The sequence below is a fragment of the Coenobita brevimanus genome, chromosome 74, assembly GCF_032717465.1.
Source record: "Coenobita brevimanus isolate Jiangsu-jjx chromosome 74, ASM3271746v2, whole genome shotgun sequence".
In the NCBI taxonomy this organism is placed as follows: Eukaryota; Metazoa; Arthropoda; class Malacostraca; order Decapoda; family Coenobitidae; genus Coenobita; species Coenobita brevimanus.
Window position 1 is genome coordinate 34,065,952 of NC_137027.1, and position 16,753 is coordinate 34,082,704.

Consider the following 16,753-nt stretch of genomic DNA (forward strand, 5'->3'; position numbering starts at 1 on the left):
CATCACCTATATCACACTACCACCCAGACTGCACCATCACTCAGCACTATCACCTACACCATCACCCACACCATAAACCCACACTGTCACCCACACCATAAATTCACACCATCACCCATACCATCATCCACACCATCACCTGCACCATCATCCACACCATAAACCCACACCATCACCCACTCCATAAACCCACACCATCACCCACTTCATAAACCCACACCATCACCCACCCCTTGAACCTTAACCATCACCCACACCATAAACCCTCAGCATCACCCACACCATAAACCCACTTCATATCCATACCATTAGGTCTACTCAGCACTGAGTGACACCGGGAAACCATTTACTACGCTGAGTGGTAACCATATAACCAGATTATGGCCTGGTGGTTTAGTGGGTAGTTAAGGCGCTCCAGTTGGATTGAGCCTGTGGAGGTTTTTATCCAAGGGGTGGTTGAGATTTATTGCTCACGTAATGCCACCCAGGGATGAGTGAGGCCGGTCACTCATTTTAAATGTCAAGACGAATTTGCCTAGCCCTGGGCTGCTATACTCCTCATGGGGCAACATAGGCTTGGATGGTGATGGATGTGTGGTGTTACAGACGAGCTGACTTTACTGTACTTTACTATACTTTGTATAGTAGACCCTTGCTATAACAGACTCTAGCATAGCGGATATTGGATTTAACATACGAAGTTCATTGAACCTTTGTTGGCTATAACAAACGGTGTCTGTTAAATTGGACACAATGGGTCACAATGTGTGTGTTTTCTACCTGTTTTATTCCAGCCTGGCTTGAAATTGCCCTCTTCCCATTGTGATTGGTAAGTTGTAATAACAGTCTTTATAAATAATGCACAAGTAATGACGAAGCATTATGACAAGACAAGCTGCAAAGGTGCAAAATTATGAGCCAAATTAGTGTAAAATGGGTATAGTTTACTTTGTCAGTACAAGAGCATATTGTTGTACTCATTTATTTTCAGACATAAGCTTGAAATCCTAGTAAGGGGAGAACCTCGGATATAACAGGCTGTCTGCTTTAATGGACGTAGCTTACCCCCAATTAGTCCGTTATAATGATGGTCTGCCGTGTAGTAGGTGTATGCAGTGTATCTTTATGCTGTACAGTTGTTTCTTATTTTGTATTGTATTTAATTTTAAACCAGTAACATTTTTATTTACTGTCTCAGGACCCTAGGAAGAGCAAAAAGTTTCAAGTTGCCAGTGACCAAATGAGGGAACGTGGTAATCTTTTCTTCAACCAAAAATCTTATGCTGATGCTCTCGTTTTCTACGAAATGGGTAAGGAAACACACACACACACACACACACTAAAGGAAATCAGAGTTTCTTGATGCCATGGATTACCTGATCGAGAGATTCTGTGACCCTTGCTTTGAAGGCCCTTTTGGTTTTATAGGAGCTTTTGTATGGTTGTATGAGTTTGCATGGTTGTCAATATGCAGTATGTTAATTCACTGTTGTAAGATGATGATGCTTCATTTCCGCAGTTGTATGAAAACATTAGTATTCACACAGTAAACTTCAGTTTACCCTGAGTTAATTTCTGAAGGCTGAATTAAGAATTTTTCAAATAATGTTGGTATATGGTGCAAATATGTGTAAGGTCTTGATAAAATGAAGTATATTGATGTAAGAGAAAAGTGTAAAAAATAATATATGATATACCCAGTAATGCTGCTGATGGTATCTTGCTTGTTGATGTTGAATTGGGTGTTTACCTGTTGGCATGGAGTTTTGTGAAATTAAAGACCGATGTGGTTTAAATGTAAATATGGATGAGTGTAAAGTGTTGTGTTTTGAGTGAGAGGAGTCATTATGATGTGCTGGTAAATGAAGAAAAACATAAATTATTTAATGAGACCTAGTACCACTTTGCTGTAATAGAAAACTAATACTAGGTGTATTGAGAAAGTATCCGACCTTAGGCTGTAAGATAATAATAGCTGACTTGTTTATCTAGGACATTAATCCCCTGCAAAATAAGCCCCATCTGATGACATACGTAACCCCAACGTTCTTTCCACTGCCTGAAACATTTTTCAACATCGGTTTTCAGTATCTCCTGCTGGTGCTTCATGGTATTCATCATGATCTCTTCTCTCGTCTCAAATCAGGAAACCTGATGCAGAGTTTTGAGCTTGGGAAATAACCAAAAGTCTCGTGGAGCCATATTTGGTGTGTAGGGAGCATGCTGGGCCTGTGGAATGTTGTGCTTGGCCAGAAATTCCTGAATCAGCTGAGAAGAATGTGCAGGGGCATTGTCATGGTGCAGCTTCCAACTTTCTGCTTCCCAAAGGTCTGGTCTCTTACGTCGAACTGTCTCGAAGACAACAGATAACATTGAGACAGTAATGTTTGTTGACAGCCTGACCTTTAGGTGCATATTTGTGATGCAGACCATAGTAGTTGGAAAAAAATGTCAACATGTATTTCACCTAGCTTCGGACCTGCCGTGCCTTTTGGCTGAGGTGACCGTGCATGCTTCCACTGGGATGACTGTGCTTTGGTTTCTGGGTTTTACCTGTACACTCAAGTCTCATCTCTATTGATAACAAGCTTCAGAAAATCTGGATTTCAGTTTGCATACTCCAGCATGTCTTGAGCAGTGTTCATCCGCAGAACTTGTTCACGGGACAGGAGCTTTTGAACGGACATGGCAGCAACTCTTTGCATGCCCAAATTTTAACTTGAAATTTCGTGTGCTGATCCATTGCTGATTCCAGTTTCAGTAGCAGTTTCTCTGACAGTCGTCCGACGATTTCCCGTGACCATATTGCAGACTCCCCCCTCCCCCCCCCAGCACTCCGTTATGTTGATGGCCCCCCAGGATGTGGATCGCTCTCGACTGACAATTGCCCATTTTTTTAGCGATTGTACCATCCTTTATTTGTGTTACCTGTATGACTTCATTCCCAAAAACGTGCTGAATCTTCCTAATAGTTTCAGCTTGGGGGTCACCTTGTTTTTGGCAAAATTTGATGCAGTAATATTGTTCAGCTTTTTCGGTCATCATGACAAACGCGGAAATGCGACGAGCGTAAGGTGCACAACTGACTGCCACAGAGTCACTCATTGCAGCTGGCATTAATCACATAGGCTCATGAAGGTCCTGCACTATGTTACACATAACCCTGCCCCTATCCTCCCACTGGTTGGTGAGAGAGAGAGAAAAAAAATGATGTCAGATAGTTTCTGAACAGACCTCGAATTGCTATACAGAGGAGATGGAGAGTAGAGTAACTTGGAGGAAAGATGATGGGTGAATTGAAGACCTTGATATGATATGAGGCTGGAAGTAAAAAAGTTGCTGCATGAAACTACAGTATTGTGATACCAACCCAAACGTATGGAAGTGAAGCTTGGACGATGTTGGAAGGACACAATTCAAGAGTGAGAGTAGTGGAAGTGAGTTATTTGAGAGGAGCATAAAGAGTTTACATGGAGAGACAGACTGACAAGTGAGGAAGTGAAGAAGCTTTGTGGTGTGAATGTGGATGTGATAGAAAGCTTTGGGAGAAATACATTGAGGTGGTTTGGCCATGTGAAGAGGATGGAGAGCAAGAGACTAATGAGGAGAGTGTTTGTGAGTGAGGTAGAGTGGTGGAGAGGGAGAGGGGAGACTGAGGATGAGGTAGAGGGATGGAGTGGAGGGGTATTTTGAGAGAGGAGTGTGTGAGCTGGGAGGATGGCAGTGAAATGGTGGGAGACAAGCTGCTTCCGAGAATCATCGTATGGACCTTGACGCATACCAGCCAAGTCTTGTCTGAGCCATTATGGCTCTCCAGTGTTTACATGCACTGAACCTCCATCTCAGGTCTGGTTAGATGGCGGCCTTTGTGCCTTTGAGTCTTATTTGCCCACTTGATTACCTGTCCCGTGCCAGCAATTTGCTCTCTTATGTTCTTCTAGTTACCTAACCTCCTTGCATGCTTAAGACCATCGTAACGTTATTGCTAGCGCCAAGTAACAGTGCAGGAATGCTACAGATAGTGCTGCATGTGTTAGCAAGTAGAGAGAGAACCTTTTGTTTGTGAAATAGGTGATGCTCAGAATTTGGAAATCATGTATGGTGCTAATCCCAGTGGCAAGCATGGTGTTACTGATGCTACTTAGGTCAAGCCTAAAAAGGCAAACCGTAGCCTTTCTCTTGATGTGAAACTGACATTGTTAAGCACAATAAAGAGGGGCAGAGTCTGAGTAAGTGTTGACTCCCTAAAGTTGCACTAGTCCGTGGTCTCGATGGTCATAAAGAAATCAGATGCTGTAATTATGGCATCACAGACTGTGCCTTTCCTGACCGTAAAACTCCTAAAGAGAGCAAGGGAGCATATTATGGAGGAGATGGAGTGTCTCCTGGCACTGTGGGTTAATGACCTGAATTGAGCAAAGCAGCCACTTTACCACACCTTCATCTGTAACAAGGCTCTTGATCTGTGGAAGGACCTCTAGGATTAGGAAGATATGGAGGTCGAGGAGGAGTTCAAGGCCAGCATCGGTTGGTTTGAGCAGTTTAAGGATTGTGTTATTTAAATATATGACCATGCATTGCGAGACTGCCAGTGCAGAACGCATGGCAGTTGAGGTCTTTCCTTTGCGGTCAGTTTTAGAGAAGGGGGATACTCTCCAAAGCAGGTCTTAAACTTGGACTAGAAGGGCTTGCTTTGGAAGTGGATACCAAGGAAGACACATCAACTGGGAAGAACGACATGCTGCAGGGTTCAAGGCAGCAAAGGACCACCTCACCCTCCTATGTGATGCCATTACAGAGGGGGACCTGAAACTCAAGCTGCTTCTAATGTACCATAGGGAAAACCCTAAAGCACTGGCAGGGTTTTTAAAGGAGAACCTTGGAGTTATTTTGGGGAGTTGCCTCAGGGCCTGTCTGACCTCTGCACTGTGTCAGGCAGTGTTGCCAGATGGTTCGGAGGTAATTTCAGGAGATTCTGACCGAAAATTTCGTGAGAAACGAATATAAATTCGGGAGTTTCTCATTTTAATACATTACATACTGTACTTCACTCACTTTATGGTACTTACAATAATTGGCAGATCAAATAGAGAAGAAATAAATGAAATTAACTTTTTTTTTAATAAAATTTTTTGGCACTTGCAATAATTGGTAGATTAAATAATGATGAAATTAACGAAAATAAAGAAAAAAATTAACAAAATAGTGCCATGAAAATTACTCAGTTTAATCATGAATTCAAACAACTACCTTTAAACGTGCAAAGATGCACCAAAATTTTAATCTTTCTCTTCACCATCACCCCCCATGCGATGATCATCAGAACCATCAGCAACTTTTTGACCAATACAATTTTTTTTCTTACACATGGCACTAGCCATTCTTTTCCTGATTTCTTTGTTAATATAAAGTTATGACAACTATCACATTAAAGAAGCCTTTTAATGTGAAGCATTTCATAAAGAGTCTGAGATGAAACCTTATTTCTCAATTTTGTTTTCATGCGGTTTATATATGAAAATAGTCTTTCAGCTGTGGCACTCGAGTGAGGCAAACAGCAAATTTAGCGTGAAGTCAGACAGGTGTGGATACAAAGGCTCAGTTTCTCCTTTTTTTTTTTTTTTTTCCAAACCGGAACTGTGCTGATATCACCGCTCAGTACATCACTTTCTGAGCAGCCTTCATTCTGTCTCTATTTGGTGCAGTCTGAGAGGTAACAAGGGAGGGAAATGAGGTCATTAATGGAGCAACTGATACTACTGATCTTCTTACCGGAAGGGGATCTAGTACCTCAAAATTTTGGTGAGTAGCATCAGCAAAAGGGAATTCTCTCTCTCTCGCTCTCTCAGACACTCAAGTTAGCTTCTGTGCATTTTAACTACCATTCAGCAAAATTTTTGTGGATATTCTGGAGCACTGATTGAAATTTCGGGAGATAATGGCAAAATCCATTAAAATATCTGGATTTCTGGAGATTTATCAGAATTTCAGTAGATCTACCGATATTTCGGGAGATCTGGCAACACTGCTGTCAGGGTACATGGTAGGGTACCTATCCACCTGTCTGCATGACTGTGCCAGCAAGAGCAGCCTTGCTAACCATTTTCTCTGCTCATGAAGAGTTCCCTGAGCCACCCTGAGTGCATGAAGGACTGGAGGACTGGGTGGACAACATCAAAGTGGTGCACCTGTCCCCTAACACGATGTTGCTGCTCCAGCTGATGGTTCAGGACGTCAATGCAACTTTCAAGGCATACAACTACTGCCACATCGTGGAGCAAATGATGAGAGCGAGTGACCTGCTGTGGCACTTTTGGAGGAAGTTCAGCGTTAAGCACGCCATCGACAGTATAATAGCAGTGTGGAAAAAGTTGCCGCCGAGCACACTGAATGCTGTCTGGCACAGAACGTGGCTGTAGCATGTGTACCTATTCACAGGGTTCCTGCCAGTCTACAGTAGAATGTCTGTCAGGATATCCTTGACCTCTCACACCAGGTGGAATTTGAGGTTGGCAAGGAAGATGTGCAGGAGTTCTTGGACAGCCATACTGAGCAGCTGTCCACAGAAGAGCTTGTTGAACTCAAAGAATGGGTAGTGGAAGTACAGGAAGGTGGCAAGGACAGACTCCTAGGTGTTCTTGGGGTTAAGTCCTTGAAGGAGTTCCATGCAATAATGGACAAGGTCATTGCATTCATTTTGGACAAGGACCCAAACCTGGTGAGGAGCGATGCATCAACACATGGCAACGAATAACACTTGAAGCCATACAGAGGGCTCTTGGCATCAAAGAAAAAGGTAGCATAGTTACCACCATCACCTACTTCCTTCCTGTCGCTGCCAGCAACACCAAGGAAGAGCCAAGGCCATCAACGAGTGATGTGCAAATGCAACATCCTGCATCACGTTCCTCTATCGTGTCTGTCTCCACAACATCACCATCTGGCACACCCATATGCCACATGGCCACACACTCCCTCATCACGTTGCTCTCCATCGGCCTTACCGCTTTACTATCCCTTGGCCTCACCTCATCGCTCTCCCCATCCTCTCGTCACCTTGTGAGGATATGGAATGATCATCCAGGCCCTCCATCAGTCCCCCTTCCTTCGGGTGGGACGGGGGGAGGGCAAAGATGTTGTGGGGGCATTTTAGGTTTTGTGGTTGAGGTCACCCTCCGTAAACCCCCTTAACCTATGTTATATCAACCTCACTATATGAAAAATCATTATGCGATAGGTTTTTACTTGGCGTAGCTCTGTCATATAGCGAGATCTGACTTTATTCATTTTAAATCCTTCACTGTAATGGCCATTTTAGTAGTCCCCTACTGGTGAAACCAGTTGGGGACTAGGTTTGTGCGGGTACATCAGTACGACTGCAGTTTCTTGTCTGCTCTGTAACTTCCAGATGCATGGACAGATTTTGAAATTACTTCACACAGTTGTTCACCATACCCTGACAGTTTGTTATGTGCAATAACCAGCCATCTACTCCCAAGGTCAAGGTCACACTTGGGGCTCAAACAAGGTCGGGTGCTGTCATACTTAGCCCCTAAAGTCTGCAATTCGTCGCCGCCCCCGTCCCACCCCCCCACTGCAAAAAAATGGGTATTTTTTTTTAAAGTATTGTAAATGTCAGAATTTATGGCATATATTTCAAGAGCAAGAATTTACACACCCGAAGGTGTAAGTCTCGTCCAGATTGACCAAGTAGTTTTTGCACAGCAGCGCGGCAAAGAAAATGATAGTTACCCTTCCTAACCTGGCAAGAGGAGATACATTGCAGAAAATAGCCGCATTACGGTCACTCACCAGTCAAAACTCATGATATTCAAGGTGAACAATGTTCCTAGACATGAATGAAAGTTGCCTAACTAAACCTGAAAGAAATATATATGCTGGGAAAAAAAAAAAAAATAATAATAATAATAATTTCATGCAAAAGTAGAAATGATACATTCATCAGTGAACTCAATACAGTACTACAAACATGGTAATCTAATAAAATATCTTGATATATCTGCAACATGAAGGTGTAACATGGCTTTATATGTGCAAAAATGTGTCACATACTGTAGGAAAACAGATAATTACAATGCTAAAGGTGTAAAAAGCAGTGGCATAGAGATGTAACCCACAGGAAAATATGGTAATGCATGGTAAATTTCCAGTAATGTACATTACATTGGGCTAACAACATACACACATATTACAATACATATACTAGGTATTGCTACAATAAAAGCAAAGTCTTATTTTAGGTTTATAAAGGGCAATAAAGTCGGGAAATGAATTCTCATTTGGTGCGTCACACGAGGGTGTAGGGAAGCAACACAGTGGAGGAAAGGAGTAAGGTGGAGGGAGGGTGGGGAATTTCCAGAGGGAGGGAGTGTAGAGCGTAGAAATATCATCTTTATCTGCGCATTCGAGTAGGATGAAGAAGTGGTGAGGGATACGTCTCCTGGCAGCCAAGCCCGGGGGGTAAGGTGAGTGGAGGGGGGTGGGGCAGGAGGGTCATTGCTACAGCCAAACCTCACCTCTATGCTCTAGTGGCATTAGGAAGAGTAGAAAGAATGGGATACGTCACATAAGGCATTGACTGAGGGCGTAAGCAGAGGAAGAGACAGGGCAGGAGGGAGCTCGCCCCCCACTCTGTTGGTGGGCTGGAGCCTTCCTTCCTCCCTCCCTCTCAGCTCGTAGCTGGGATCGTCTTGGAGCAGGTTACATCAAGTAAGAAGCGGGAAAATTTGAATGCGGTATTTTATTGTAATTGCTCTACTGGACTTTTTAGGCCAGGGTGTCAAAGTAATGCAAACCCCTACATGGTCATTTAGGACCTTAGGGGTTAACAGCCATACCTACATTTGTGTCTTCTCAGTAACTTCCAGTTGCATGGACAGATTTTGATACACAGTTGTTCCCCATACCATGACAGAGTGTCGTGCCAACCATCTACTCCCAAGATCAGTTACATATGTATGGTTATACAGTACTGTAATCTGGTAGCGGACTTTGTATTGCACAGGAATACAGAATGCAGTCGTTGTTGTTATTTTTATTACTTACTTTTTTTTTTCTTTTTTTTTTAACCTGAGGCGTCCCGATAACGTATGGATACGTTGCAGTGTTTTGTCACAGTGAATCCCGATAACGTATCCATATGTTTTGCAGTTGCAAGGTCCATCATTTCCACAGTTTTCAAATTTCCTGCGTGATGTTTGGTACTTAGATTCGGGACACCTTCCTCTACCTGCTGCTAGGTGGGGACATTGCCTTACCCCATATGACACCCCCTCCCCCTCTGCACACCATTGTCTCAGCAACTCAACTGTTACCAGTGACCTGGCCAGTAAAGACATCTAGCGCCACAGTACGAAATTCAAGGCGAGAGTGATTCCCCAGTTGATGACAATGTGGAGGACAAAGATTATATGGCACCAGAGGAAGAAAAGGGCAGAAGTGATGAGGAGTAATGTCACCAAGGAAGGTGCGGTATGTTGATGTGTTCAGTGAACGAAACAACACTTATATCTCATATTATTGTGTGAATAACCAATATATTCGTGTACTACATATAAATTCGTACCAATTGAACAATTATCTACCTATTCTGAGTGGTTTGCTATAGTTACTGCTACATGAAAATGCAACACTCGCAGCGCAGCTCCAGAGAACACGGTACCAGGTGTTTATAGGGTCACCTGTTTAGAGCACTTCTAAACTCAGATGAGCACTTTTGGGGACATTTTCCAATGTTTCTCAAGTGGAGGTTTTAGTTATTTATTAAAAAAAAAAAAAAAAAAAGCCAGGATGGCGGGGGGGGGATCAGTGGTGAAAAATTGGTCTGGACGTGGCAGGTTAATATACACAACAGACTTATTCAGCTTAGGAGAGGTAAAATTTTGCATTTCATGGAGAGGTTTTGAAACTAGAGTGGCAAAATTCTTTATGGAAAGATTGTTCAAGCTTTTGAGGTTGGATTTTAGCCTTATTTGAGGGGAATGTGTGTAAGGAAGTTGGATGAGTACTGTAGTGTTAATGTGGATGTACTGGTAAATATCAGGAAAAGTATTCTGAGATGATTTAGCCATATGGAGAGAGGGCAGCGTGATGGTGGAGGACAGTATGGCTTGGAGGCAGTTTGTTTATGGCCACTCATGCTAGGTTGTGTGCAGGTGGTTCCCAGAACTAGGCAGTCCTCTGTTGCATAATTTACGGCATCCTTTGCTAACGATGTATATATAAACACCTTTAGCGCAAAACAAAATTTTTTTTTTTTTTTCTTTTTCTTTTTTTTCTTTTTTTTTTTTTCTCCTAATCCTGTCTTCTCCACAACAGACCTGAATATCATTTCCATACCACCACTCACCCCTCCAAGCACCTCTGACTCCCCCATTCTCTTCCCTCCCTCTCATCCCATAGTGACAAGCAGGTAGAAAGGACAGGACTAGATCAGCATTTGGTAGTTAATTTTTTATAGCTGTGATTGTACACAGTTGCTGGTTTTATAATTTCTCCACAGTCTGTATTGTAAATACTTTAGACTGTAAGTTTTGTTGTTTATTACAGGAATTTCATAGGCAGAGGAAGATAGCAATTTACTGAACTGTTCTTTAGAGTGGCAACTCAGGTTTCTGAAAATGCATTGGTGTGACTTTCATTTATACCGGAATGGTTAGGTGAATTGAGAGCTTAATTCTGGTGGATTATGGATGCAAAGCACTGGTATAACTTCTGCTAGCACTAGGTCCTTTGAGGCTGTGATTAACCCCTAGAAGACGGGCAACAGAATGTTTTGACACGCTCGGGACAGGCATAATCGGGGGGTACGATATGGTGGGGAGTTTGTTGGGGGTGGTGTTGGGGGGTGGAGGTGTGGTGGGCTGGGTGGTTAAGGGTGGTGGGTATGGGGGTAGGGTGGGGGTGGGGGTGGGGAGAGGAGTTGGGTTGTTGGTAGAGGGGTGGGGGTGGTGGTGGGGTTTGGAGAGGTGGGGAGAGGGGTTGGGTTGTTGGTAGAGGGATGGGGGTGGGGGTGGGGTTGGGAGAGGTGGGGTGGTTATGGGGGTTTAAGGGGTGGGGGTGGTGAGTGGGAGAGGTAGGGGATTGGGGGTTGAGGTAGGGTATGGTGGGGGAATTGGATGGTGGGGTAGTGGGGAGGGTAGATGGTGGAGGGTGGTTAGTGGGGGGTTGGGTGTGGGGAGGGTGGGAGTTAGGGCTGGTAGGGGTCAGTGGGGAGGGTTTGGGGGCTGTTGGGGTTTGGGGTGGGGGGTTCAGGGTGGCAGGAGGGGGATTGGGAGGGTGGGGATGGTGTGTGGGTGTGATGGTAGAGTGATGGGGTGGGAAGGGTGGGGTTGGGGGGGGATGACCGCATATGCGGACACCTGACTTATTGCCCCTGGTACCCTTGGACAGCATAATTGGACGCCCGTCTTTTAGGGGTTAATGACTACTAGTGTTTGCCAAAATAGTAGCCATACTACTACTTCATTTCTATTTATTTATTTATTTCTAGTAGTTTCACCTAAGGTTGATAGTACAGTATGTAAGGATGACTGTTAAGTTAATGCATTACATATTTTAATGTTCATTTAGGTGGTTGAGGTGCTTTTGATTGTGTGTCACTAACATTATGGAATTCTGGCCTTCTTCTACAGCTTTAAAAAAAGATCCATATGACACGCGAATATGGGCCAACTGTAGCCTGGCTCACTTCAACAGGGAAGAGTATGCTGCTGCCGAGAAATACGCACTTGTTGCTATCAAGATGGACCCTTTTAATGAGAAGGTACTGTGATGATTTTGTTAAGACTGGAAAATACTGGTTACTAGAGATTTCATGTATTGTGCACAATATATATATTTTTTTTCCCTGCCAGAACTTTTGTGTTCTCTAGTGTATCACTCTGAACTGCTCCGTTATCAACGGTCGTCATCATCATCGTCTTAGTCATCGTCATCGTCATCATCATCATCATCATCATCATCCGCACCTCTTTTCTCACTCAGAGGTGGGATGAGGTAGGATCCAGAGAGCCAGAAAAAACTTGATAGAATGAGATACTAACCAAAGTTTACCCAGTTTGATGAGCCATACTTCAGTTCATTCGCCATTCAAGCCCCTGGAATACTGGCTCCACCTGATAGGAGGGTGGGGGGGGGGAATCATGTACAGTAATACCCCAATATACGATACCCCTAGATGCGATACCCCGGCTTAACCCTTTCACGCCTATCCCGCAGGGCCTCATGAAGCCTGCCCATCTCACCTTCCCGACCAAAACGTGCATAAAGAATACTTAACTGAAAATGCTTATTTTGTCTTCGGTAAAGTGTCATTAGTTCCCTTTCCTTATAAATGCAATATATATAACATATATATTCATTACATACACACATCTTACATACTGTAAGTCAGGGGGTATGGTGGAGGGGCTTAACCCCTACACCGCGAGCATGTTTACCGATGTTTTGCGTGTGCCGCGGGGTTATTTGGGCTCCGACAGACTCTCAAAAAATATTTGCCAAAAATCAGTTATTAGTCCTAGAATATTAAAATTATATATGCTTATGGCACATACCTTCAGCTTTCTCCTGGAATGTTTGTTGAGCCTTCGTCAGTTACCGTAGGACTTGTGGAGACCTCTGAAGTTGGGTAATGAAGTCTCCACTTTACACTTCCTGACAACCCGTAATATGATTACCACAGCCAGATATTAACACTATAAACACTACTCTATGATTTTCAAGTAGTTTGGGATCCATACTCCAAAAAAAAACCCACTGTGAAAGCAATGAAAATTATGAGTGCGTCTGACTGCCTCACTTGCACTAGTTCGCTCTTGGTACTCTGTCATTTATTATTCATAAACCCCTCACACTTTATATTTCTATTACTATATAACACTTATATATATCTACTGTCTTTATCCATAAGTTTCCTTCAGTAGTATTAGTTTATTGTCACTGTAGGGATTCAATTTCTTTCAGTAAAATACGTAGCATTCACTTTCTCGTCCTGTATACTGGCATTGAGAGTGAATGTCACTTTCATCTTCACTCTCATAACTCATAGTATTCAGACATGCTATAGTGAAACTTTCACTTTCATTACTCCTAGGGTATATACTCGTATTCTTATAATACTACTCATTTACATTTCTATTTACGTTCTCTATTTTATTTACGTTATTTACATTTCTATGTTATTTACACTGTGTTATGCACTGTCACTTGAAGTAACTTATAAAACTATTTTCCATTGTTCATGTATATTTACATTCATTACTTTCACTTGCTGTTTACACATTATTTACACATTGTTTACAATTCCACTTGCACTGTTTTACTCAATAGAAAGATCGTAGTCACTCTTTTATCAATTGTCAGCCCATTACCTCTTTCCACACGTGGTTTAGTAGGGGGTAAAGGTCACAGGGCCCTTTGCATGGGGGTGAAAAAAGGCCCTGAAGTCAGCAAGAGGATGAGCCGTACCTCCTCTTCGGAAGATGAGAGAGAACTGATAAAGGAGGGCCGGCCCGGGTTGAGGCCTGCTTAGGGGTTATTCAGTACTACCAACGTAGCTCTTGAAACAGCTATGTATTTCACTGAAATGATTGGCAGGAAATCTAGACAATACATTATAAATTAGGTAGTTCCAGGTGAATGTAAATATCACTTAGGCTTCTCCCTTCCCTCCTTATATGTATATTTATTACGAAAATAGATTATATGGCATATTTCAAGGGGAAAAAAACAGCGAAAATTAGCGAACGAGTGCACGTGAGGTGTTGTCAGGTGATAATTAGCCAATTCCAGGTGTATGGCACTCTCACTTACCTTATTTCTTTCTTGTATGTATTATTTGGTATAAGAATAGGGCATAGGGCTTATTTCAATGGATGAAATCAGTGAAAAATTCCAGGGAAGATTTACTTAGTGTAGCACGGCCGGGCAGGCGAGAGGATAGTGTAATGGAGGGGGGGTAGGGAGGGGAGTCAAGAACGGGGAGAAATGGCTAAATTGTCAACAATGGATGGAAGTACAGATGAGATTAGGAGTGCTGACTAGTGTTGGACATTGGCAGTACTGATAGATGATACAAGCCCCCACTTGGAAGCCCGGGTGAATTCAAAATAACACAGAATCACAAAAGCGACGCCCCGCGGTATGATCCCTTGCTCCCTAGCATCATGAAAGTGATGCCCCGCTGTTAAGGGGTTAATGAAGAAAGTGTTTGGGTGTTCTAGTTTTTTTCTTGGCTTTTGTGACACACCACTTGGCCCTGGCTGTGATTCCTCTGCCATTTCAGTGTGCCACACCCTGAAGTGGTCCATGGAGCACAGACCTGGATCCCCAGGGCACCCAGGGCAGTAGTAGACTGTGTCCTTTCTCTTCATTTCCTTCTTGGTGCACACTCGGCATCTCATTTGCTTCCCCAACTTCTCATGGTGGACCCAGGCATGACACAGTTCATTTACTTTTACTGCTTTCATAGGCCTTTTCTTCATCATGGCCTCCGTCTGTCTGATGAGAGCCTCAGGACCACGACTGTGCTCACGAAACTACTGCTGACTGACATCCTTTATGTACTGAAGAAATTACCCTTTGTACCGAGAGCCATTGCTGTACACAATGAATGAATTTAGGAGAATTCTATAAATGAAGTGAATGCCGAGTTTCTTGAATCAGGCATGGCTCTTCTTTTGAAAGGCATATGGCTCCAGCAATTGGTCAGCCATATCTATGCTTTTCATTCTGCTGTTGTATTTCTTACTATGCAGGGGTTTATTGTAGAACACAATTTGTTCTTCAAAGTATGTCATACATTTCTTAACTTTGCCAGCTGTATATATATTGTGTGGTAAGTACTGTAACTTCTTTTTTTGTGTAGGTACTTCACAGTGAGTGTACATCCTTGTCTTGCAAACACTGATTGGTGCCTATCTAACTTCTCTGTCATAATGCTCTTGGGAGGCCCTCTGCCACTTCTTACTACCCCAGTCATCATGTTGTTACGTGTTAACAAGTAATCACTAAGTCGGAGACTGTTGTACCAGTTATTTGTCACAGTATATTGACTGTGGTCTAATAAATCCTTCATGAGGTGCACAACAGTGTCTTCTGATATGGTGAGCTTTTTGCTGTGGGGTCTTCTACTTTGAATTCTCCCTTGCCATGGTAGATTTCAAAATTCCAGGAGTAGCCATCACACCTATCACCAGAGGGACACATTACAAACACTCTGATATCAAAACGTGCTCTTTTTGTTTTTATGACCTGCTTAAATGCAAGCCATCCTTTCCACAAAATTAATGCCTCATCAGTTGCAACATGCTTGCCTGGTCGCATTGTTGGCTAACATCTCTCCCTCAGTAGCTCCAAAAAGGATTCAGTCCTGGTGCGTTGGTCATTTTCTTCATAGTCGTGGCAGAGTAAAACCTCAGGAGCTTTGTAAGAAATCTGTTCCTGCTCATCACATCACTACAAAATAATATTAGACCTCCATAACACACACTGAGAGACCAGTACATATGCTTATCTGGGTACTGTAACACCCCCATCACCATCAGTGGTCTTTTGAAAACATGCGTTTCATCAGTTGTAACTGGTCTCCATTTTAGGCCGTGTACTTAACTCTTACTAGGATTCACAGCCCAATACACATCAGCCCTGTCTTTCACCCATGAACACAATTTTGACATCACTTCATCAAGAAAATGACTAAAAGCAGCCCCAGGGGTAGCAAAAGTAGGGGGCTCGATATCCTGGGCAGCACCGTCACTGAAGGCAGGAATGGCGTATGGCTGTTGGTCGGCAAAAATGCCCACCAGAAACCTCCACCCACTTTCCTCAGTCGGGTCATCTTCCCCTCAATATCACTTAGTGGTAACTCACTGTCTGTACTATCATCCACACTGGACTCCCCTGGCACGTACGATGCATCAGAATATTCGTCACTGCTGTCTGACATGGCTGCATATTCCTGAAAATAATCATAGAAAAATCACAATAAATTCCCAATATGGCAGTGCACGGATATGACTATCGACGTAATCCTACCTCCATGAGTGCCAAACACAAACTGAGAGCCGAGTACAAAGTAGGAGCCAATAAAACTGTCTCCCTCTGTATTTCCTACATCCTATGATCTCCAGTCAGTCAAACACGGTGTGTCCAGGCATCTCGAAATGAATGGATCTTGAATTTAGCTCCCTTTTGTATTGTTTTTGTTTTCTTGGAATGTTCATGCGGGCTTAGCCTTTGGTTCCTTCTTCTCCGCATAAAAAAAAAAGAAAAAAAGTGGGCAGCGACGTTTCAGATGACAACATTCGTATGAGCTGTCGTTGGTTGGTGTGTGGAGCTTATTTTTTTTTCCCAGTGAGGTATACCAGTCTCAGAAAATGCATATAGGCCAATAAACCACATCCCAGTACATACGGATGTTATGGGATGTAAACGGCTATGTTATGGACGGCGTTACTTATTGCCTAGCGAATGCAAACACGTACGTCCCGGGCGTGAAAGGGTTAAATGGGGCACAGTGGGTTGCAATACACATGTTTCTTACCCATTTTGTTCCAACTTAGCTTGAAATTGCCCTCATCCCATTGCGATTGCTGAGTTGTAATAACACACACTATGGTAATATTTGTACTGCACTAGTCATGAAGAAGTGCTGTGACAAGGATGTGAAATAAGTTGCAGAAGGAAAAAATTATGGGTCAGGTTAGTGTAAAATGGATATAGTTTTCAT

The 16,753-nt window shown here is 43.1% G+C and overlaps 1 protein-coding gene across 1 annotated transcript in view; it reads left to right on the forward strand.

Annotated features, from left to right (window-relative positions):
- Positions 1-16,753, forward strand: part of LOC145407821 (uncharacterized) — a 262,418-nt gene that overhangs the window by 44,527 nt on the left and 201,138 nt on the right. Inside the window, exons 5-6 of the mRNA XM_080278678.1 lie at positions 1,199-1,310; positions 11,655-11,785. Of these exons, the coding sequence (XP_080134804.1) occupies positions 1,199-1,310; positions 11,655-11,785 (243 nt within the window). The remainder of the gene's footprint in view (positions 1-1,198; positions 1,311-11,654; positions 11,786-16,753) is intronic.